General features: G+C 32.6%; 2 protein-coding genes across 2 annotated transcripts; both read left to right on the top strand.

Moving 5' to 3' along the window:
• Nucleotides 1-12,629: 12,629 nt before the first annotated feature.
• Nucleotides 12,630-14,760, top strand: LOC131612116 (large ribosomal subunit protein uL5c-like). Its single transcript, XM_058883937.1, has 3 exons — nt 12,630-13,030; nt 13,282-13,482; nt 14,214-14,760. The coding sequence occupies exons 1-3, from the start codon at nt 12,767-12,769 to the stop codon at nt 14,559-14,561; spliced, it is 813 nt and encodes a 270-aa protein (XP_058739920.1). The 5' UTR covers nt 12,630-12,766; the 3' UTR covers nt 14,562-14,760.
• Nucleotides 14,761-18,065: 3,305 nt separating this feature from the next.
• On the top strand, nt 18,066-25,414 carry LOC131609647 (CAAX prenyl protease 1 homolog). The gene is made up of 14 exons (XM_058881412.1): nt 18,066-18,200; nt 18,393-18,540; nt 18,694-18,778; nt 18,862-18,957; nt 19,791-19,856; nt 20,025-20,123; nt 20,328-20,441; nt 21,520-21,630; nt 21,743-21,805; nt 23,312-23,404; nt 23,784-23,897; nt 24,753-24,824; nt 24,968-25,033; nt 25,124-25,414. Exons 1-14 carry the CDS (start codon nt 18,170-18,172, stop codon nt 25,238-25,240), a joined length of 1,275 nt encoding a protein of 424 aa, XP_058737395.1. The 5' UTR covers nt 18,066-18,169; the 3' UTR covers nt 25,241-25,414.
• The last annotated feature ends 480 nt before the right edge of the window (nt 25,415-25,894 follow it).

Raw genomic sequence — 25,894 nt, 5'->3', positions numbered from 1 at the left:
GAGTACCAGATTCATCTTGATCCATATATGTACTGGAGCCCATTAGAGTATTCATTGCTTTACAGTTATCCATATCAAACTTTTTCAACAATTCTTTACAATATTTTGATTGATTGATAAAGATTCCATCTTTGAGTTGCTTAATTTGTAATCCAAGAAAGTAGTTCATCTTTCCCATCATAGACATCTCGAATTCTCCTTGCATCATCAATGAAAATTCCTCACACATTTCTTTGTTAGTCGATCCAAAAATGATATCATCAACATAGACTTGAACCAATAAAGTGTTACTTCTGATTTTCTTAATGAACAAAGTTTTATCAACTTTACCCTTTTCAAAACCCTTTTCACACAAAAAATTGCTAAGTCTATCATACCATGCTCTTGGTGCTTGCTTTAAGCCATAAAGAGCCTTTCTCAACTTAAAGACATGTGAAGGATTTTTGAAGTCTTCAAATCCCGTGGGTTGTTTGACATAGACTTCTTCATTGATGTAGCCATTCAAGAATGCGCTTTTGACGTCCATTTGATAAAGCTGAAAATTTAATGAACATGCATAAGCAAGTAAGAGACGAATAGCTTCTAACCTTGCAACCGGAGCAAATGTTTCCTCAAAGTCGATTCCTTCTTCTTGATTGTAACCTTGGGCCACCAATCTTGCTTTGTTTCGAACAATTATACCATTCTCATCAAGCTTGTTCTTAAACACCCATCGAGTACCTATGATGTGTTTATCATTTGGTCTAGGAACAAGTTCCCAAACTTGATTTCTCTTGAATTGATTTAATTCTTCTTGCATTGCATTTATCCATTGATCGTCTCCTAAGGCTTCATCAACTTTAGAAGGTTCAATTTGAGAAACAAAAGCCATGTGTAAGCAAGCATCTTTGAGATTTAATCTTGCTGAAACTCCTTGACTAATATCACCAATAACTTTATCAATAGGATGGTATCTATGAGTTCTCCATTCTTTTGGTAGATCATTGGTGTTTGATTCTTGTTGTACACTTTCTTGTTGAATTTCCGGTGCCTTTACAATTGTATCATTTGAAAGTTCTTCTAGGGGTAAATCCAAAGGATCATCATCATCACAAGCAATTATTTCCTCCTTAGAGGTGTTAGTCTCATCAAAGGATACATGCATGGATTCTTCAATAGTTAAAGTTCTTTTATTATAAATTCTATATGCTTTACTAGAAAGAGAATAACCAATAAATATACCTTCGTTGGATTTCTCATCAAACTTACCAAGATTGTCTTTGTCATTGTTGAGAACAAAGCACTTGCATCCAAAAATGTGAAAGTGAGCAATGTTTGACTTTCTTCCTTTGAAGAGTTCATATGGAGTCTTTTTTAAGATAGGTCTGATGATTACTCGATTTCCAACATAACATGTCGTACTAACCGCATCCGCCCAAAAGTATTTAGGAAGATTTGCATCACTAAGCATTGTTCTTGCAAGTTCCACGAGAAATCTATTCTTCCTTTCAACTACTCCATTTTGTTGTGGAGTTCTTGGTGCTGAAAAATTGTGAGAGATACCATGTTCTTCACAAAATTCTTCAAATGATGCATTTTGAAATTCTCCACCATGATCACTTCTTATGGATACAATCTTTAGTGACTTTTCATTTTGGATTTGTTTTGCATATTTCTTAAAGGCTTTAAAAACATCACTTTTCTGTACAAGAAACAAAGTCCAAGAATATCTAGAAAAATCATCAACAATAACTAAAGCGTATACATTACCTCCGAAGCTTCTTGTCCTTGATGGACCAAATAAATCCATATGCAACAATTGTAGTGGTCTTGTTGTAGACACCATATTCTTTGGATTGAAAGATGATTTGGTTTGTTTTCCCTTTTGACACGCATCACATAATTTATCTTTGACAAACTTTATCTTAGGTAAGCCAATAACAAGATCATGTTTGGTTAACTTATTTAAATGATCCATATGAATATGGGCTGCTCTTTTATGCCATAACCATGATTCATTATTATTGTTTACCAAAAGACATTTTACTTTCAAAGATAAATCATTTAAAGAAATCATAAAAATGTTATTAATTCTTGTACCTTTGAGTTTTACCTCATTGGTGACTTCATCAATGATCAAGCATTCCTCTTTAGTAAATTTGATCTTGAAGCCTTTGTCACAAAGTTGGCTAATGCTCAGAAGATTATGTTTTAGTCCTTCAACATAAAGAACATCTTTAATGGATGTGAAAGGTGGTGCACCAACTTTGCCTTTGCCAAGGATCCTTCCCTTATTGTTATCGCCATAAGTAACAAAATCCTTGGCCTTTAGCCTTAGATCTGAAAATTGGTTTAGGTCTCCCGTCATATGCTTTGAACAACCACTATCTAGATACCATAGGTTTGAAGTGGTCTTCAAGCAAGCCTACAAAACAAATTAAGTTTTGTTAGGTACCCAAGTGGCTTTGGGTCCATCATAGTTAGTTCATTTCTTAACCCATACATAATGTCCACTAGGTACACTAAAGTTTCTTACATAACAAGCATTGGGTGTGTGACCAATAATACCACAATAAAAATAAGTAGGTTCAAAGTTACTTTTGTATCTAGGAGGATAAGATTTCTTCTTAACAAAGTTCTTCCTTTTAGGATAATGTTGCATTACTTTAGACTTGTTCACTTTCTCTTGAATTGGTTAGTTACTAGCCTTGACAAAGATAGTCTTGTTGGAACTTGGTTGATCAAATTTTGAAAAGCCAAGTCCACTTTTATCATTGGAGTATCTTTGTGTGCTAAGAACATTTTCCAATCCAATTTGTCTCTTTTCATATCTTTCTAAAACACGTTTTAATTGGACAACTTGGAAGAAAAGTGATTCACAATTCTTGCATGCAACATTATCTTTTTGAACACTAATCATTTTTTCTTTTTCATCTTTATGTTCTTCAATTATTTTAAACTTCTCTTCTAAAGATGATATTATTTTCTTTTGAGATGAAATAGTTTTATAGAGAATTTTGCACTCTTTTAATAATTCATCCATTGCACCTTGTGCACCATTATCAAAGAGAGAATCATCATAACTAACCTCGCCTTCTTCATCATCTGAGTGGTGTGATGCCATTAGTGCTAGATTTACACTTTCGTCACTATCGGAGTCAGATGAGGAACTTACTTCATTATCTTCCCATGCTATATAGGCCTTTTTGTTTTTGAACTCCTTTTTGCCTTTGAATCCATTTTTCTTAGAAATTTTTGGACATTCCGGCTTTATGTGTCCTTGTTTCCCATATTCATAGCATGTAACTTCTTGTGTTGAAGTGGATGCTTCTTTATCCTTATGCTTTGAGAATTTATTTCCTTTGACATAGTTAGCATTATCAATATTATTTTTATGACCAAAAAATTTGCCTAACCTTTTTACAAGAAGCAAGAAGTTTTCATCTTCATCTGATGCATCTTTCATTTGGCTTTCTTTTGAATCTACCTTTAATGCAATGCCTTTGAATTTCTTCTCTAAGTTCTCATGCTTTTCCAATCTTCCAAGTTCCGTCTCATATTCTTGAAGCTTTCCAAATAATGTTGCGGAAGTCAATTTTGACAGATTTTTCTTTTCGGATATCGCCGTCACTTTTGGTTGCCACTCCCTTGTTAAAGATCTGAGCACTTTAAGATTAAGTTCTTCGGTAGTGAGGGTCTTACCAAGTGCCTTCAAGTGATTTGTCAAATGTACGAATCGTTTTTGCAAATCAAGAATAGTTTCTTCGGGCTTCATTCTAAATAGTTCATATTCTTGACTTAATGTATTCAATCTTGATCTTTTAACTTCAGTGGTACCTTCATGAGTTTCTACAAGAGTATCCCATATTTCCTTTGCCGATGTACATGCTGATACTTGGAAAAATTCATCCATACTAAGAGCACTTTGAAGAATATTGATAGCCTTCTTGTTAACAAGAACCTTCTTTCTATCGTTATCATCCCATGACAATTTAGGTTTATTTGATCCAACACCATCGACGACAGTTACAGGAACATGAGGACCTTCTAGGACAGCCCCCCATACTTCTTCTCCTTGTGCTTCTAAATGAGCCTTCATCCGGATTTTCCAAAAATCAAAATATTCACCACAAAACAATGGAGGTTTGTTGTTACTACCACTATCTTTGAAAACCGGATTTGCAGAAGCCATTCTGGATCTTTAGGAACAAGTTACCTATAACTTGCTTTGATGCCAAATGTAAGTATCAGATACGCCTAAGAGGGGGGTGAATTAGGTTTTTCAAAAATCAATCGGTTTTATGAGAATACTTATAACAATTTTGGTTAAGTGTTTGAAGGTTTTTGGATGGTTCTTTTCTTTTCTTGGTAATAGTTATGAAAGTGATAAAATGCGGAAAGGTAAAGAACGCAAGGATATATACTAGTTCCCCTCACAATCCGAGAGTACTCCAGTCCCCTTTCAAACACGAAAGAGATTTCACTATAGTTAGAATTATTGTACAAGCCTATGCTTACTATCTAACCTATAGGGTGATCAAAGGTTCTTAACACCTTTAAGATCAAGCAACACTAATGTGAATGAAGAACAATCCTCTTCAAACACAACACTTACTTCCAACAATCCTGGATAGTAAGGAGAAATAATCTTTTGAATTTATACAAGAGTTTATAATGAAAGATGGAGAGCAATATCAATCTTAGATTGATCATTCTTGTTATTCATGAGTTGGAGGGGCTAATTCCTTTTACACCTTTTGAGGCTGACTTCTTTACGACCTTTAATTTTGCCTCTTACCAAGTCACACCCAATATGTGAAGCATTCTTAGGGCTTTCCAAATAATTTATTGTAATCTGGGTGTCCTCTATTGTTTGGGGTATTCCTTTCTTTCTTTGGCATAGATATCTTGTCCATTTGTTGTTGGGTAACTTTGCACGTCTTATCATGTAGGTGTTTGTTGGAACCCCTTACCCTTCGAGAATTAGAAAGATAGGTTTGTGCGGGTTAGAGGGCGAGATGACTCCTCTTTGGTAACCACTTGGGCAAAAGATTCCATTGGCTTCGCTCTATCATAGACGACAGATCCTCAACCCATCAAAGGGATATACTTCAGTTGCCTTTCTCCCCTTGAACAAAATATGATCCAGGTTTTGTGTTGCTTCTAGCTCATGAATTCTCGTGTTATAATTACCACTAAGAAGACCGTGATAAGAAACAGAAACATATGGGTAAGTTGTATGGTATAAAATGAACCTTTTGGCGTGATCCCTTATTTACTGATTTATATGTATTAACAACACCTTTTTGTATAGGATATGATTGGAAAGGAGAAAGTGGTTGGTTCAGATGCAAGCAACACAATGACTTGGGATTATGCTCTCATCATTCCCTAGAGATTTAATTGTGGTTGGAGAAAAGAGGCAAGGTGAGACATCTCGTGAGGGAGAACCTCTTGTGGATAAAGTCCTACAGGAAAACATCTCCAGACAACCTGAGAGTTGCAATCAGTGACGGACCTCATCATAAGAAGCGTTTACGAGTGTCATATTACGGTAATGGTGATGACAAAGGAATGTGATAACTCAGGGACCTTTTCTAACTGAGCATTATTTGGAAAAACTATTTGGTGTATGTTTGCATTTTCTCAGTACTTCAATAATTACTTTTGCGTATTTTATGTTATCTTATTAAAATAAGATTAAACACTAAAGTATAAAACCACACGAGTTTTTACATTGTTAGTTCCTTTCAATGTTGATCTTTAAATTAAACATGACTTAACTTAGCTTTCAACATTGGAACTTGATTAACTTCACTATTTGATTTACTTGAATTTTCCCTTTCTTAATGATGCCCGTGATAATTTTTCTTATTTCCCTTTGTCATTATCAAAATATATTATAAGATTAAACACTAAAGTACAAAACCACATGAGCGTTTACATTGCTAGTTCCTTTCAATGTTGATCTTTGAATTTAACATGACTTAACTCAACATTGGAACTTGATCAACTTCACTATTTGATTTACTTGAATTTTCCCTTTCTTGATGATGCTCGTGATAATTTTTCTTATTTCCCTTTGTCATTATGAAAACATATTATATTCATTAAGAACATAAACCATATCCCCCCCTTTTTTATCGTGATAAAGAATCTTCCAGGGAGGTGCCTTAAAAGAGAGGTTAAAAAGAAGAAGATTGGAGCATGCACATATAGATGGTATACTTTTTCCCATTTACCATTATCAAAAAGTGGGGTAACATATATCCATATAACAAGGCAAAAATAGTAGAATATATATAAACTAACCCGTATAAAGTAAAGTTGATGAGTTGCCTCGTACAAAGAGAAAAATAAGCACATAAAGGCGCATTTAAGTTAAACATATGACCATATTCCTCTCTGTTAGAACAAGATTTGGTTCAGAAATATATTTATGAGTTTTAATGATAACAATGAGTATGTTTGCATGAACAATTTTGGTACTCTAATGTTTGTTACATTGAGCTTTCAACAAATAGGTTCTGAATCTGATGAAAGGTCTGGCTCTGACCAATACATCAGAAGATACCAATTTTCGCATATGCACTACATAAGTTCTGATGAACAATAGTAAAACGCTTCAGAAACCTCTGAATTTGTCACTTTGTACAAAGTCTGAAGAAACCAATCTGAAGACCAAGTGCTGAAGACGTTGTTCTGAAGACTTTGAAGACTCGAAGCTCTGAAGATTCATATTTCTGAATACCAAGAACTAAATACTCTGAAGACGTAACTCTTAAGACTCTAAAAACTTGAAGTTCTGAAGACCCAAAAGCTTATTTTCTTTTCTTCCAACTCATGTTGTCAGCCTCTGAAGTTCAAGAAGAATAGAAGATAATGTTATGTAGTACGAGGTACAAGGTATAGACGAATGTTTCGTTCCACTACTATGAAAAGATTGGCGTTGCGTGCTATCTTGTCTCCCACTACAATCAAGTCACCAAACTTTTAGAAATTCCAGAACTTCCCTCAAACGAATATATTATTATATTCGGTATGTAAAGACTTGAAGACTTGAAGAGGAAGCTGCTAATTCATGATCATATCCATTCTTAAAAGACTGTTCATAGCTTTATTATCTTTAAGTCTCGGATCTGAAAAAATATTGTTTACATCCAGCTTGTGTAGAACTATTTATTTGTAAACAAACTCTTATTCAAATAGTTGTTTGATTGTTCCTCAAAAGCCAGTTGGTCAGTATTCTTGGGAAGTTTAGGACTAGTGTGTCTTAAAGGTTGTTAGTCACTTGCAGGTAGCTTGTGCATTGTATTGTTAGTCACTTGGAGGTAGCTTGTGCAGTGTTAGTCATCGACAGTTAGCCTATACAATTGTAATCAGTTTAGTTTCAGTGGATTAAGACCTCGTTTAAGAGAGGCGAAATCACATTGGCAGGTGGACTAGATTAGCTTGATAATTTTCAAGTGAACTAGTATAAACATAACTTGTTAATTCTCTTCCTACACTTTATTGTTATTATTAAGAGTGAAAAGTTTGTGGTTTTTAAGGGGAGTTGTTTTCCATAAAACGTTTTGATGTTAAAAACCTATTCAAACCCCCCCATTTCTAGTGTTTTTCACACCTTCAGTTGGCATCAGAGTTCCGATTCTGAGTGGTGATAAAGAGTTTGAATCTTTATCAAGCACCTAATAGTGTTCACTATCAATCCAGATTGTGTGAAAAACAATGGCTACCCCCACAGATACTCCTACCAACAATGTTATTGTTGATAATAACGATAAAGAGTGTTATAGTGCTAAACCTCCTACGTTTGATGGAGAAAAGTTTAACTATTGAAAAGATATAATTGAAACGTATTTCATGGTATTTGACTTTGATATACATTTGTTTTATAGTTTGAATGCCTTGCATATATTAAATAATACTCTATTATTTGTCACATTATTTACTTAATATTAACATTAAGTAAATTTGATTATAAACTTTCAAAAATTAAAATAACTCAAAGAAAGGATCAAGGCTCTTACAAATAGTATCAAAATCAACAATTTTACCATTGTTACCATAGGAAGAAAAGTCTTATTTCTTATGAGTAAAATAAGAAAAAATATTTTTATTTTTAGCCATGTAATTTAAACATCCACTTTCAAGATATCATTTTGAGTTGTCGTGCACATCTGCATTAACTTAACTTTTTAACCTTCGGTATCCAAAAAATTTTGGGTCCTCTTGCATAGTAGAATAAAAAATATTTCTATAAGTTCCATCATAACTAGTATCATATAAGTAAGATGAAGAAGAAATATTTCTTATTTTATTTTCATTGTATTTCTTATAGAAATGAGATGAAGAAGAAAAAGTGATTTTGTTTTCATGACTCTTTATGATAAATCATGATAAAGTAATATTACAACTTTTACCATAATAGTTACATTTAGACATTATATATTTAGAAGTCCTATTAACATGATAAATATTACCAAAATCTTAGCATTGTTTTATTGGTTCATAACCTCATAAACCAACTTAGTTATATGGTTCTATTTGAATACCTAGATTAAGATTCAAGTTATATCTCGTTTTGGTAAACTTATCAAGTGTGTTATGAAAGTTATTATTTTTATTTTTTAAAAGGATTCATTTTTCATAATTGTTATATTCACCAGAATTTCCAAAAGAAAGAAAAGAAGAGTGAAGAGAATTTTGAATTAAAAGACTTTGTTTTTATCTAAGTCAATCTATTTCCTCTGATAGGTTTTTATTTTTCTTTTTCAAGAGAGTATATAGTTGACTTAGAGACATAAACGGTGTATTTTAACTTACTTAACTCATTTTCTAACTTTTTATATATAAGAAAGAGTTCACTATAGATACATTCATAAGTTATTTTCTTACCTCATTTTATCTGTGGTTTGTCATATGACATAAGTGGTTTTCTTCCACTTTTTTCATATTCATCAAAGGAGTCGATTTAGTTTTTGTCCCATGAAATGTAATATTTCTTTAAAAAAACGTGCTTTATTGTATCTTTTAAATTTTCTTTAGTTTTGTAGACATTTTGGTTTTATGGGACTTTTCTGTCCATAGTGGAAGCAAGTTAAGATGAAGGTTGATCTTTCTTTATTTTGCTTTTAGAAATTTGGAAGATGTTTTTTCATGTTGTAGGAATTCGTTGAATTTGAGAAACATGAGATACATGTCTTCATCACATTCACTTTGACAGTCTTCTTCTTTTGACTTTATGTCTTTGACATTCGTAGCTTCTAGTGCAAAAATTTTATTGTTCCTATCACTTTTTTCACTTTCAGCTAGAATGTTTAGTTCAACCTCATGTTCCCTCAATTTGCCAAACAGAGTAGTTATAGAAGATAAAACCTTATATATTATAGTGACTTTAGGTTTCCAACTGCAATTTAGGCATCTAAGGACTTTGTTTAGTAAAGTTTCATTTGTAAAAAATTTGTCTAGAGTTCTTAAGTGATAAACAATGTGAATAAATTATTTATTCAAATCTTGAATATTTTTTTTATGTTTCATTTAAAACAATTCATACCCATGGGTTAATGTGTACGTTCTAGCCATTTTAACGTTGAAATCTAACACCCGAGATAGTCGTGACTAAGGAGAAACTAGATTAACAACAACATACACTTTTAAAGACTAAAATAACTATTCTCATTTAATATTCTTAACCTCCGAGTAAATGTATATCTTCACAAGCTCTATAAAACTAATTCACTTGTTATTTACTTCCGAAGAAGCACAAACGCAACAACAAAAAAGGGGTCAGAATTCCATTCAAATAATTTTTGGTGTATATCACTTGCTAAGGATTAGTATTCACAAAACAACCCAATAATCACATACACAATTAATTCACATAACAACATCCCGCACATACACTATGCACAATCCACATTTCAATTATGTATGCAAAGTGATTCGTTCTTCACGACACTATGCATGTGGTACCAACACAAATAATACGGTTCAAATATGTGAACCTGATTCCCGTCGGAATTCAGATAATTTTTAAGTGTTCCCCTGAATTGCGACTTATCTCCACACGACTCTATCCCGAGAGTCTGGACGAGACTAGGCACCCATCATGGATTCCCACCTAGGCTCATCTCCACGTAATGATATGAATGCATGATACACCATAAACACAAGCATAATAACATTATGCACACCACAATCCTCATTGATCACCGTAATTCTCTCTCCAAATTACTCCAATACACAATAGTATTATAGAATTCGAGCTATCAAAATTCACCACAAAATAATTGCAGAATCATCGATTGAATATCACAAGTTCATCAATTCACCCATAAACACGCCGTAGTTCACAATTACGATAACACTCACAAACATGTTGAAGCGTTGGAATTCTGACATGAGAATATTTTCAAATAAAAGTACGTTAAATCAGCTTCCCAATGGTTCCCACGACGCGTCATTCGGACATATACAACTCAAGTTCCAAATTTTTGAAGTTTAAAATTATTTTGTCCAACCCAGTGGTAACCGGTTACCTCAAAACTGGTAACCAGTTACTACCCATTATTGTAGTTAACCCACACAAAAAGGCATTTTTCTGTATATTTTTCAAATACGAAATCATTCCCGGCACGTCCCAAAATCCCGATTTTATCAGATTAAAACACAAATTCGATTACGGGTCTGTTTTTCTATCAACACACAACAATCATATATTCATTCATACATCCAATTCTTCATTCTTTGCACATACACAACATCAATTCAAAAATATTAAGAGGAACAACATGAAATTGCAATTCAACAACACCATTCATCATACCCACATAACACAACAATGAATTCACCCAATGACTACACGAACATACATGCAATTTCATAATTCAAGCATATTACTAAAAATCCTAATAGGGGAAGGAACCATCACTGCCCTCTCATGTACAATCACCATTAAAAGAACCCATTCTCATCCCTTACATCAACTTCAAGATTTGATTCCATTGACAATGGTGAAAGTAATTACTTCTCTCTTCCCTGCCTTAGCTCTCCTCTTTCTCTTTTCACATAGAATCATTTCTATCTTTTCTCTTCTCTCCATTTATTCCCTAATTACTTGTTATTCTAATTATTAGTTGATTGTGCCAAGGTTTTTCAAAACTCTAGCTTTGAGAATAATAGCCTACTGCTCCACATTAGTCCTAAGATCCCAAACCAACTTTAAATTTGCTGCATCATTAAGCTGTAGCAAAGATATTAGCCCTAAACCTCCATGGTTTTTAGGCTTGCACATCTTATGCCAAGCAACCACACAAAACTTTTTCTTGACATTAAAATCAGTCCATATGAAGTTCCTTGCAACTTTCTCAATTTCTTTTAAAATAGCAACTGGCCAAGAATATACAACAATGGTGTGAAGTGGAAGTTATTAAATTATGCATTAAGTGGAAAATTTTGAAGTTAGTGGAGATCACTCAAATACAAGTGCATATGCATCTTTGTTTATTTTAAGTTATTTTTATAGAAAAAGAAAATTCTCAACTTCCTTTCTTATGAGAAACAAAAATTTTCATGCTCCATCTTAACCGAAAGATAGCAAATAGAGCGTTACAAGTTCTTCGGATCTATACAAATGATTTGTTACAAAAAATTATAACCAGTCTTCTGCAATGACATACTCATCTATTTTAAAATTACAAAAAGTCATCAATAATAGTATATCACATACTCATCTATTTTTCTTATTTCCATGATTCTAAACAAATTATGGTTCAAGATTAATTTGAGATGGGAGCGAAATAATCATACATGAGAGCTTCATGCAACTAACGTGTTATAAAACTAAAGAAAACAATATAGAAACCAAAGAGAGGAAGAGAAGAGAGAAAATAATATTGTATTATCTTTTTCAAAAGTACACTTTACATTGCAATATGGATCTTATTTATAGGACTCAAGATAGATGAAAAATCACAACTATTAATAGGGAATAAGAAGATGAAAAAGAAGAATAAGGATGAACATCCACTTTTATCTTTATTCATAACACTTATCATGTATAATTGATTTTAATACTAATATTTAATTATATTTAATTATGCTGTATGATTGATTTTAATTATATTTAAGGGTCATGCTAACGAGTGCCCCAGAGACACTCTTTAAGCATTCCATATAAAGAAAATATTACTTAAATAAATTATTTATTTCAGTTTCCAATGCATTGAATACAAGTAATTTCAATAAAACAAACTTTGTTATTCTTTAAAAAGAGTGAGTTATTTCCATTTCTAAAACATTAAATATAAGTATTGCTTACCTTTTTAAACTATTAACCAGTGCCCCTGGGGGCACTCGTTAGCATTACCCTATATTTAATTATGTTGTATTTATAATTATTTTTGAGTCAGGTTAACAATTGCTCCATAAACACTCTTTAAGATTTTCAAATAAAATAAAATATTGTCTAAATAAATAAATTATTTCAATTTTCAATTCATCGAAACGAATACAAGTATTTTCAATATAACATACATTTTTGTACCTTAAAAAACTCAATTATTTGTATTTTTAATAATTTGAATACAAGTATTTTTACCAAAATATATAAAGTTCTATTTTGCGTCCCTTATCCACCGTCTCTTATCATCTTGTCCCACATCTCATTCACTCTTTCGCTAAACTCGTAAATAAATTTCAAAACAAGGCCACTTTGTAACACCATACTAACCCCCCTTCCGTTTTCCTTCAACCAACGCTATCCATATTTCCTCAATCCACAACAATGGCTACAGCTCCTTCGCTTCTACACTCTTCCGCCTCCCCTTTTCTCGCTCAATTTCGAACTTTTCCAACCCAATTCTCTCCCTCTTCATCACTTTCTAACAACCGGTTTGGAAGTACAGTGGTGTCCGTGAAGGCCTCGGCTTCTGGGGCTGTCTTGGTGGAGAAGTCTGAAGCAGAGAAGGTTTTTAGACTCAGAACAACTTACAAGGAGAAAATTGTTCCTTTGCTCATTGAAGAGTTCTCTTACACCAACATTCATCAGGTTTTGTGAAATTCTCTCTCTTTATTGTAATGGGAGTTCTTTGAAATTCTTTAATTTTGCGCTTTTGTTTGGTTTATCAGTGAAATCTTTAGCCTTTTTAGGTTTTGGTACATTTGCTGGGGGAGAATGTTATAGAGACATGTAAATTTGTTTTGGTTGATGGGGTTTTTCAACTTTGGTATTTAAAGTGAAAAATGTGGTTCTTTTAGGCATGATAATATGTAAGATTGTTGAATATTGTTGTTTCTCAGGTGCCTAAAGTTGATAAGATTGTGGTAAACTGTGGAATTGGAGAAGCTGCACAGAATGCAAAAGGTTTGGATGCGGCGATTAATGATCTAGCACTTATCACTGGGCAAAGACCTGTTAAGACTCGGGCGAGATTGGCTGTTGCCACCTTCAAGATCAGGGAAGGTCAACCACTTGGAATTGCTGTGACGTTGCGAGGAAAAGTGAGCATTTAGTATTCATTTGAAATTGGCATGAATTAGATGATAACTTAGTTGAGTTGCTTGACATTTTCTCACTTTTGATAATATTTAGATCAATGTGGATACCATGAATCGTGATGTCGTTGAGATTTTGATTTTTGACATTAGGCAGAAAAAGTTAAGTTAAATTTGGTTTTTCTTCTGTGTAGTGTGTGGTAAGACTAGATGAAATAGAATGAGAAATGACAACATTAGATAGAGAGTTGGGGTAACACCTATACTAAAAAGATGCAGAAGCTAGGATTATATGGTTTGACCATGTAGAGAGAAGATCTGTAAATTATGTAGTAAGTAGAGTAGATCAAATGGAGGGTAGACAAACCGCTGAAGGTAGAAAAAGACCTAGAACAATTAATAGAGAAACTATTAAGAAACGCCTTGAAATTATTGAGTTGGATAGAAGTATGGTATTTGATAGAACATTATGACATTGTTTGATCCATGTAGCCGATTCCACTTACTAGGATATGACTTGATTTGATTGTTGTGCTGTTGTTGTGAAGGGTATAGATTTTTCAACAATTGGTGTTGAAAAAGGGTGCTTACTAGGAATTTACTGAATGAGACTATATATGGAGTTTCAATTGTGTCAAACAAATTGATTATTTGTGGCAATGTATGTGAATTTGGCATCAGTTTGAACTTCTTGATATAAAGCCGAAATCTAATACCTATTGTTTGATTTTGGACAGATAATGTACTCATTTCTAGACCGCGTTATCAACTTAGGACTTCCTAGGACAAGAGATTTTCAAGGTGTGAATATAAGCAGCTTTGACGGGAATGGAAATTTCAACATTGGTATTAAGGACCAAACCGTGTTCCCCGAGCTGAAATCTGCTCTTGGTACACCTAGAGGAATGGACGTATGCATCTCAACAACTGCTAAAACTGATCAAGAAGGACAGAAATTACTAGCTCTCATGGGTATGCCCTTCAGAGAGGCAGTTGAAGCTACTCAAATAGTTCGCAAAAAGAAGTTGAAGTCTCATCATTTTGATGCAAAATCAAAGGGTAGAGGAGATAGAGCAAGGAAGTAAAATCATTTTTATGAATGCAAAATCAGAGGAATCGTGATCTAAGGTTGTAACCAGAAGAGACTATGTTGTACCACTTGTTTTGTTTAGATGTAATGGAAGATTATTGATTCTTTTTGTAAGAGATATCAATGTTTTCATATTGTCATGATATTACAAGGTTGTATGTATTATGGGCATGCAGATTATGCTTGCTTACTAAGCCCCAAGGATTGAATTTGATCAATTAATTAATCTATATATTAAATATAAATTACATAATAGATTGAATAATTCATCATTTTAAAATAAATTCAACTTATTTTAAAGATCCAATTTTATAATAAAAAAATGAAAAAGAATACTTAATTTAATTTATAATTTAATAAGGATGATTATCAACATTAGAGCTCTGCTTTGACATTTTATTCTTTATTCATAAAATATAATTAAATTTATTTTCTGTATTTCCCTTATTTTTTTAAATTTAATTTAATCTATTCAAAAATATATATTTATCATTCAATACATAATTCTATTAAAATTTACTCTTTAAAAGATATTGTTTATTATAAAATATAATTTTACATAAATATTTCTAGATAAATTGGATCAATGTAAATCCATTGCAGATATACTAATGAATAGATTGAGTCATTTTAATGATTAATATATGAGTTTGATTATATATTTTTATAATTTTTTAAATAGTTTGTAATAAATTAATAGATTGTTTGAGATATTATTATTATCCAAATCTAAATTTATTTTATCTATGATATATCCATTTTACCACCCTACTAATTTTTATTTATTTTTAATTTGGCTTAGTGGTCTACTATTTTTTCTGTTTATTTTCTATTAATTCTTCTACAAATTGCAGTTTTTACTATCTATTTCTGAATTAAAATTTTATGCCAAAATTGGTAAAATTATGCAAGAAGTTGTAGTTGCATTGCCATAAGAAAAGAAGTTTTTTTTAATAAAAATCATCCGTTTTCTATAAGTGGCTTTGAGTAAAAAAATTATATTAAAATATAAGTCATTTTACAATATTGAAGAATTAATAATGTTATTTATATTATACTTTTAAATATTTATTATTAGATATAATAAAACAAATTTACTACATTTAATTCTTAACATGCTTTATATGTTAGTATTAACATTCTATCTTTGCATATTATTAATGAAAAATAATTTTATAATTTTTTTTTTATAATTTCTCTTTTGCATCTAACGGTTAATTACATTTTTTAATATGTGTGAAAAGTCTAAAACATTTTACAATAAAATCAAGGGAGTAAACCAAATACTTGAGCTCAAGTGGTTAATAAATTCCGCTAAAACGAATAGTCTGAGAGAATCTAAATTTGATTCCTGTTGTAGAAATAATTTTTGGCGTAGTTTTTTTAACTCTATTGTATGAATACATTTTGGATATATAAGTTATTTAATAATCGTGTATAAGAAGAATATGACTTTTTGACTTTTCTAACGCATCAATAATTTAAACAAAGTGATATTAATGTATATAGGAATGGACAACGGGCCGATTCATGTAGTTCAAGTTTAAAACATCAGTCCAACTCCAACCATGGGTGGTTATGCACTAGTCCTAGTCCAGTTCTTCCTATTTTCTCATTTGATTTGATCAGGTTTCGAAGGGTGCGAATTTGCAAGTTTTTGAATAACCTACTTTTATGTTGTAATAAACAAAATTTCAACACAAATCAATAAAAATTAAAAATTTAGTACTATTAACTTCATATCAAATCTATACTAACTTCATATCAAATCTATATTATCAATAGTTCAGTAAATAAATAAATAGCCACATTTTAATATAAATAAAAAATAAAAGAAATTAAATAGAGAAGAAGTAGAAGCATTAGAAAAAGAAAGAAGTCAAAGAAAAAGAAAAACATGATGATTATTGTTAGTTTTAAGTTGTCTTGTTTGAGTGATATGAAGAAATAATTGCGGTGTTAAATTTTAATGAGTTAGAGAGATGGTAGAAAATTTTCAACTATGAAAATTTGAGAGATATAGAGTGACGCTATTGTGTAAACCATGTTAACCTAATAAGTAATGTCATTTGACAAGAGATATAGAGGGACACTATTGTGTAAACCATCTTAACCTAATAAGTAGTGTCATTTAACGTGAAAATTAAATGCTAGTATTTCTAAGTTAAATAAAACTCTCATCTAATCTAATAGTATATGTCTATAGCAACTCAAATCCAAACATAAAGCAAATAACTAAGGATAACGTCGATATAGATTTGTAAAATAAATATTATACAACACCATGATCAACAGTGGCGGAGCCGGGAATTTTAGACAGCCTGGGCAAAAACTTTACACCATTGATTATTCATCTATTTTAATTTCCACACCTTATTTTTACTAATTTTTCCCCTAATTTTGCCCCTGATTTTGTCTAAAAAATCGACTATTAAATTGGGGGGAGTACAAAGAAAATAGAGGTTGAGCCCGGGCGCCTGCCCGGGCTAGCTGGGCCTTGGCTCCGCCCCTGATGATCAATAAATATACATATAATCAGAGTAAACTTACATAGAAAATCCAACAATAGAGAATACAAATAGAAGAGGGAAGAAGAATCAAACATCTCTCGCGGTGTCAGGACGATTGATGCAGCTCCAACTTCGTAAAATAGATATTATACAACACCATGATCAATAAATACATATAATCAGAGTAAACTTACATACAAAATTCAACAATAGAGAATATAAATAGAAGATGGAAGAAGAATCAAACTCAATGATATTTACATGATAAGGCAATATATACACTATAACATATATTATACCAAATATACACTAAAGTTGAGGTTTATTGACGAAAAACAAATGAATTAAGCCGAAGAGTGCTAATTATTCATACTCAAATTCACAACAATTTAGCACTCATCAAACTTTTCCCAACCTAGACTTGTTTGTACTCAAACATAAAACAAACAACCAAAAGAAACAAAAGCAATTGCCAAAAATCATGATCAACAACTATTTACAAATGAAAAAGATAAGTAGTTACAAGGCCAAAAGGGAAACGATAAACAACTTTTAAAAATCAATAGTTACAGTTGGACCATGTCAGAATTTAATTACAAAAAGTAATATTTGAACACAATTTAATCCTCATTTTAATAAGTGCCGAATTTAAAACAAAAGACAAAATGAGTTTTTCAAATATATTTGTTTTCTTATTTTATAGATTTAAGGGTAGTATATTATAAAATAAAATTTAAGATAAAAGTGTGTTGTAACCCAATAGTGTATCTATGGGTTTTTATGTCTTGTGGTTTTACTTGTGAGTCTTTGTTTCTATATTGTTTAATCTATTCTTCCCTTAATACCAGTTTTTTAATAAACTTTCATCTATTCTTAGCTTAATATACTAATAAATATTTTATTCTTTCACTTTTTTAAAATAAAAATAAAAATAAAAATGTATATATTCTATTTTTATAGTACTACTAATTTGAACAAATAAAAAAAAATTGATTTAGTTTTATATATAAGCGATTTCTCAGTCTGTTTTCTCAATTTTCCCATTCTCGTTTTCTTAATAGCTAAGCTGAGTACATTACCGACTCTGTCAGCCATGGCGTTTCCCTACATGGAAGCTGTTGTTGGTAAGCATCTTCGTTTCATGCTTTCCGTTTTTCAATCTGGGTCATGTTATTTGCCAATAAAGTTTCTATCTTTCTTCAAAATGGTTTCACTTTGCAATAATTTAGAGTTTAGGGTTTATCTAGCTTCTGAATAGGGTTTTAAATTGGAATTTCAATTGTGATTGTGTATCTGATGTGCTGTTTTGTTTTCAGGGTTTATGGTGTTTATGTACATTTTTGAAACTTACTTGGATTTGCGACAACACTCTGCGCATAAACTTCCTTCTCTTCCTAAGTCTTTAGAAGGAGTTATCAGCCAAGAGAAGTTTGAGAAATCTAGAGCCTATAGTCTTGATAAGAGGTTTGTTCGTTTTCGCGTATGAGTTTTATTCATTGGGTGATGGTATCGTGGTTTAATCTTGAAGTTTCTATTAGGAGCTTTCTCACAATTGCAAATTTCTGTTACTGTGTTTTTTATTAGTGTTGTTACACGGTTGTTTCTGTATTCTTGCAGCCGGTTTCATTTTGTTCACTCGTTTGTGACAATAGTGACAGATTCTACGATTTTGTACTTTAAAGTGTTACCATGGCTTTGGAAGGTGAGGATTTGGTGCGGTGTTTGTGAAGTATGAACTCATATGTTCTCAATGTATAATTTCTGTTTGATTTCTATTGATTGCAGAAATCAGGAGATTTTGTGACACTAACCGGTCTCGATGCTGAAAATGAAATACTTCACACCCTTGGCTTTTTAGCTGGTTTGATGATCTGGTCACAGGTACGTTTTTGACATTTCTTATTGTTAGACTAAAGTGACTCTGGGTTTAATGACATATATGTTATTGGGTTACATTTCCAAATCCAATTCTGGGCATGAGGTTGGTGTTGAGATTTTAGATTTTAAATCGACTAAAGATATAGTTGAAGTAGTCCTTATAGAGCTTGAGAATTCTCTCCCCTTAACTTTGCTTTTAGGATTCAGTTAGTGTTTAACACATTCTAAGATGGCATCAAAACCTATTTTAAATTTGTTATTTAACCACCCACTTTTTTCCACGCCTCTAGGTATGAGTTAGTACTATGTTGAGATCTCTGGTATTGGACCACCACTTCTATCCATGCTCCTGATATCTAATCTTAGGCGTGAGCTGGTGTCTTTTGGTCCCACATTGACTAGAGTTATAGTTTAAGAAGTTGTTACAAAACTTGAGCAATTTGACCCCTTGAGTTAGCTTAGCTTAGCTTCTAGACCTAACTCAAATTCTAAACTGGTCTATCATTTGTAATGGAGATTACCGGTTTTACTACATGTTCAGCTTCACCAGGACTATTTGGATGCTCTGTAATCCAATATTCCTGTACTTGATATTCTCAGCTTCACCAGGAATATTTGGATGCTCTGTTATCCAATATTCCTCTACTTGATGTTCTCCTGTTTTACTAAATTTTGTGTTTTGGAGGATAGAGTGTTCCATGGAAGTGTTCATGGATGGATGGCTACAGACTAGTTTTCTGGTGCTTGTGATAACTGTCCATTGGAAATCATTATCATTATCAATCTTAATATATTTTTTCAAAGAAATTTATTGTGCTCTTCTACCTTTTGTGCAGATAACTGATTTGCCCTTTTCTCTGTACAAAACTTTTGTGATTGAGGCCCGTCATGGTTTTAATAAGGTTCACATCCTTCTTTCAAATCTACTTTCTATCTATGATCTCATCTATCTTTCAAGTTAACTACATTTGACTTGATTTAATATCTCCTTTTTCCTGATATTGATAAGTTTATCTGTTGTAAAATTCATATTTGTTTGCAACCTTACATTTTTATCATCTTTCCTACAGCAAACACCATGGTTATTCTTCAGGGACATGATAAAAGGCATTTTTCTTTCCATAATTATTGGCCCTCCTATTGTGGCTGCAATCATTGTAATAGTACAGGTAAAATTCCACGCTTATGAAATTAATTGTCACCTACTCGAATGCCGAGCTTTAACTAATTTACTTTGTCTGTCTTAGCTCTTCTTTATTTACAGTTACCCTTGTCATGATATTTACTACTTTCTGTTGTGTGTTCGTTCTTCAATTTATTAGTCATCCTGGAATCTTTGTATTCTCTTCTAACGCTCGTTTGTATTTTTGCAGAAAGGAGGTCCATACTTGGCCATCTATCTCTGGGCATTTATGTTTGTTCTTTCTCTTGTGATGCTGACTATTTATCCAATTATAATTGCTCCACTCTTCAATAAGTTCACTCCTGTGAGAATTGCTAAACTTTCAATTTTTTTTGACAAAAGAATGATATATAATATTGCATGTTCTTTATTTGCTTATATTGCGATTATGATATATGGTTTATTACATTTAACTCTCATCGAAGTTACACTCAACCCTCCGTGATTGAATAATTACTCACGCACACCACCTTAAAATAGACATTAGGAATACTTGGTCATTTGAGTGAAATGTCTATTTTAGCCCATCATAAAAACACACACCAGACACTCTCACTCTCATCCGTTGCAAAAGGTTTCCGTTTGGTTTAGGTGGAGTTTGTGTTGACTTATAGAGGTGGTGTACCAATTTTGGATTGATGGATTAATTGTGTAGCACAATGGTCTTTAGTCTTGAGTCATGAGTTTGGAGGATATGGGGAGCTTATGTTTTCAATTGTAAGATTAGGAATAACACTTTTTAGGAGTCTGAAAATTATGGCACACTTGTCTTGCAGTAAGGCACCTAGTTCAATTTGAAGGGTTTTTTATATACATAAAGAGTTGAGAACAGACAGTAATCCTTTGGCTTGATGGCACGCAGTTCTCAGCATTGGCAAAGACCAGTGACCCGCCGGGGTTGGTTAGAGTGGTTGTTTCCGATGGAATGCTGGTGCTTGGTTTTGAAATTCTGTTTTATGCTTGTTGCTGGGAAATCATTATGACCTTTTTGGGTAGATGACGTGGGTCTGATTCATCTAACGTTAGGGGGCAATGTTGTTTTTATATCGGGAATTTCTGTGCTGTATATTGTTGCACGAGATGTTTAAGCAACAGAGAGGGTGGGAATTTGGGACGGTGGGTCAGGGAGGTTCTGGGAGATGCCGAGGTGCAAAGGAACAAAAGTCTTTTACTTTTTTTTTATAAAACTAAAAAATACAAAACGAAATTCACATGTTTGCATATGTAATTTTTGAAATTAACTGTTGATTGTAAATTTTGAAGCTAGGATGGTGTAACTGTATTGAGTAAACATTGAAATTAACAGAGTTGATTGTAATTAATGTGTCTTTTGATTGATTTAATTTGTTATCTATTCCCTCATATGGTTTTCTCGTAAACAGCTTCCAGATGGTCCACTCAGGGAGAAAATTGAGAAACTTGCTTCCTCCCTCAAGTTTCCATTAAAGAAGTTGTTTGTTGTTGATGGATCCACTAGATCAAGTCACAGCAATGTAAGGAATAAATTCAGATCCAATATTTATACTTTATTCTAAAATATGCTCTCACTCATATATAGCTTAAATGTTCATTCTTTGCTTCTCTATTTCTATAAATACTCTGCAGGCCTATATGTATGGATTCTTCAAGAACAAGAGGATCGTGCTCTATGACACATTAGTTCAACAGGTTAGAAAATACTCACTAGTCACTACTGACATTTGTTTCATCTTTCAGACTATTATACTGTTTAGAGTTTTAGAAGAGTAGTGGTTCCTAGGTTGTTAATCTCGGATAGCGGCGCGTAGCACCGGACCCCCAAAATCTATAGTGGCATAGCCGATAGCGGGATGACCGCTATTGTGAGCGTTAAAAACCAGGGCAAATACTTAACATGAATACATAAATACTTAAAGTAAGTTCCAACAACATTCATAAATTCCAACACCATCAATATAAGTTCCCATTAAAATCAAATTATAAATGTACTCAAAATGATTAAACCAAGTTTTAAACGTAAACAAAATGACTAAATCACATCCCAGTCTGCCTCATCTTCACTTCTAAGTTCCACCACATTAATATCATTTTCCTCATCACTTATTCAAACTCTTTATAGGAGTTCCACTGCCAACCTATATCAATATTGTCACCAATAGTTTGAAAAACCTTTGCTGTTGAACTTGAAAGTGTGTCACACTTCCAGACGATGATGCCATGGTTGCTAATAAAAGGAGACAACATCACAGCAAAAGAAAGGAAAACAGAGGAGAAGGCACAGAGCAAAACAAAGGAGAAGGCATAGAGCAAAACAGAGAAGAAATCAGTTGTGAATTGATGAGAAAGGTGAAGAAATAGATGAATATGTGAAGAACAGTGATGATTTTGGAAGAATGATAGGTGACTTGCTGATTTGCAACGAAGAATGTCGAAGTTGTGCGAAGAAGATGGTTTTCTAAATCGTGAACACGCGAGTGAAGAGGGAAAAGGCAGAAAAACATGTGAAATGTCCTATAGCTATCACTTGTGCTTTTATACTAGGTCAAATAAAAGGGTGAAAAATACAAAGTTGCCCTTAAAAAAATCTGAGTTTACAAATTTACCCTCATCTTCACAATAGCGGTCTACAAACTGCTACAAAACTGCGATTGCTCCGCCATGACTACACAAATAGCGGCTGCTATTCACGCTATCGGGGATAGGGCTTAGCAGCCCAAAAGCGTCGTGGTGAGGTTCGGTTCCGCTATGCTCCACCGCCGCTATAGTGGGCTGGTTCTTTGTGAATGTTGTATTATCTTTCTACTAAATCTTACAAAATGAATACCTATATTTTATCACTCCAATTATGAATGCTGGGCAACGTTGGTTTAATACATTGTTTACTCAAATCCTATCTTAAATTCAATATTTGGTGTCCAAATTTGTTTTTCTATACCTAACTGGATGTTTGTACTCCTAATAGGCAATAAAATACTGTCTTGCCTATTGTTTTCTGATATATTATGTATTGATTCTTAATATGCACAATGGTTCTCTTTTAATCTATAAGAATGGAGCTATCAAAGTATCACCAAAGGGGAAAAGCTAGTTAATATATATGGTTGTTTTCCAGGAAATTATTGTGCACATGTTCTTATGCACATGTCTATTTTTTTAGATACAATTGATCTTTACATTAAAATTGCTGTTATGCAGTGCAAAGACGATGAGGAAATTGTTGCTGTTATTGCCCATGAGCTTGGACACTGGAAGCTCAACCATACTGTGTTCACCTTCATTGCTATGCAGGTTTGTATAATAGTATTCATGAATTGAAAATGAAAACTTAATGATTAGCCATTAGCCATGATAAATAAATTGTGCTGTTCACTTTGCGCAACTAACCGTAAACAGTTTATACGACTCGTTACGATTGCATTTGATATAACTCTAAACAATTTATATGGCTAGGCCAGGTTGTGCTATGAACTTATAAATTCAATGATGGTCCCCCTCTCTTGTTTTCTGTCTCTGTCAAACACATAGCCTTTGCTCTAGTCTTTTTTCGTCATGTCAAGAAGAGTTAATATTAAAGGAAAGGGCATTGCAATATTTGGTTACGAGATAATGTTTAATCATTTAATTTATTGATGTTTGTGTCGCATATTTTTCTTAAAATCTGATGTAGATTCTTACCCTCTTGCAATTTGGAGGATACACAATAGTGAGGAATTCAACTGATCTGTTCCAAAGTTTTGGGTTTGATTCACAGCCAGTTCTCATTGGACTCATCCTATTCCAGGTACATTTTAACATTATGGTTTACCTATCTATATGAAAGGAAAAAATGTTTTCCTGATTTCTATTTCAATAAACATCTTACTATAGCATATGATATGACTGAGATACACTGTCAAATTTGTGTGCTAACATTCCAATGATGTTGTTTTTTTCCTTTTGACATAATTTATATAATGTTTAAGCATTCGAATTTTAATGCCACAAAGATTATGCAGGTTACAAAGATGCATTTTTTTGCCTGCTCTCTTTCATAGTTACTATACTGTCAAAAACTGCAGTGTAAATGCTGATTTATACACACTAATTTATTGTCTAAGTTTCTTATTATAGACACACACACAATTGGTTTATATGCACTTGTGGTTTTTGACACTATAGAAGGCAACATATATTGGACATATGATGGTTATACTTTAACCCCACTAGGTTAAAGTCTCCAATAGAACCATTGTACTTATAATCCTCAGCTTATTTGACAAGTTGTATATATTGAGCTGCCTGGTAAAAATGGAATCTCCATTAAGGGCAGCAAGTGCAAATGCTGAATGTGTTCCAGTCTTTTCTTTTTTTTCAATAGATAGTAGTATTGCAGTCTTCATATAAATCCTTGCTATTGCACTTGTGGCATTGACTGTTTCTAGAGAGCATCACAACTGTAAATACTTGTTATGATGCTATCGGGTATCCCCTAATATTAGTACACTAGTTTCATGAATACCAGGAGTGTTTCATTTCTGCAGCCAGCTTGCAGGAGGCTCAAAGTTTGAACCTCCATGCCAGTATTCCTTTAATTTCATTCATCATGGAAGATTTTATTTCAAAAGCTTTAAAATCCTCTTCTCTTACTTATTTGCAGCATACGGTAATCCCGGTCCAGCAATTAGTCAGCTTTGGTATGAACCTTGTGAGCAGATCATTCGAGTTTCAGGTTACAATTCTTTTCATTCAAGTTTTCATGTTATACAATCCGATTACATTGCCCTTTTTCACGGTATTCTTTTTATTTCAACCAAAGCCAAGCATGGACTTCCTTCTCCATTTGACTTTGTTTATTTGTATCATCCTATGCAGGCTGATGCCTTCGCTAATAAGCTTGGATATTCATCTTCGCTGCGAGCTGGTCTTGTGAGACTACAGGTAACATTTCAAAATCTGTGCTTTGCCTATAATACTATAGTTATCTTGGTTTAGTTCTATAATAACGTTATTCATTGTGCTGTGTTATAGGAGGAGAATCTCTCATCCATGAATACAGATCCATGGTACTCTGCTTATCACTATTCTCATCCTCCCCTTGTTGAAAGATTGGCTGCACTTGACTTATCAGATAAGAAGTCAGACTAGTGCAAGCAAACTATAGACAATGAGTAGCCAAAAATCGTTGTATGATTGTACTGCAACTTGCAATGATTTGAATGCTATAATATCACATTTGTGTTTAGTTGTTTGTTTTGCACACACCCAGTTAAGCCTCACCGGATTATAACTTAATACAATACAATATGCATTACATTATCATATGAGTAGTAATATATTGTATAAGGCTTTTCTTTTAAATCCTTTATTTGATTTGGTTTTTGAATTTGATATGAAAACTTTTCAATTACAACTCTACAAAATACAAATATTTCGTTGTTTTAAGCAACAACTTTTTTTCTACTATTAATCTAACTATTGTTAATCAATTTAAATGGATAAAACTGTATATTGTATTAAGATAACATTTATAATAGTAATATTTACTTTAAGAAATGAATTATAGATTTTAACATAAGGGAAAAATTGAATGCAGTTTAAATTTCATGAATAAATCTTTCACACAAAATCAAAATATTTTTCTTAATGGAGAAAAACATAATGATTGCTGTTTTAGAAGCGTAAAGCTTAATTTTTTTAATTTTTTTTTTTATAGAATGTGATCTTTTGAGGAACAAGATTATAATTAAATTAGACTTATTTAAAAAAAGATGTGTTCAAAAAAATATTAGTGAATTTGGA

This window comes from Vicia villosa, linkage group LG6, assembly GCF_029867415.1.
Source record: "Vicia villosa cultivar HV-30 ecotype Madison, WI linkage group LG6, Vvil1.0, whole genome shotgun sequence".
NCBI classification, from domain to species: Eukaryota; Viridiplantae; Streptophyta; class Magnoliopsida; order Fabales; family Fabaceae; genus Vicia; species Vicia villosa.
Note: the sequence above shows the minus strand (reverse complement) of the source record. Positions and strands in the feature narration are given on the sequence as shown.

What these genes read in the sequence shown, in the direction of transcription:
- LOC131609647 (XM_058881412.1), top strand. Translation starts at nt 18,170, where the DNA reads ATGGCGTTTCCCTACATGGAAGCTGTTGTTG. An exon ending in CAATCATTGTAATAGTACAG is followed by an intron (nt 20,124 to 20,327) that starts GTAAAATTCCAC and finishes GTATTTTTGCAG; the next exon opens with AAAGGAGGTCCATACTTGGC. An exon ending in TTGGACTCATCCTATTCCAG is followed by an intron (nt 23,898 to 24,752) that starts GTACATTTTAAC and finishes ACTTATTTGCAG; the next exon opens with CATACGGTAATCCCGGTCCA.
- LOC131612116 (XM_058883937.1), top strand. Translation starts at nt 12,767, where the DNA reads ATGGCTACAGCTCCTTCGCTTCTACACTCTTCCGCCTCCCCTTTTCTC. An exon ending in CTTACACCAACATTCATCAG is followed by an intron (nt 13,031 to 13,281) that starts GTTTTGTGAAAT and finishes GTTGTTTCTCAG; the next exon opens with GTGCCTAAAGTTGATAAGAT. An exon ending in CTGTGACGTTGCGAGGAAAA is followed by an intron (nt 13,483 to 14,213) that starts GTGAGCATTTAG and finishes GATTTTGGACAG; the next exon opens with ATAATGTACTCATTTCTAGA.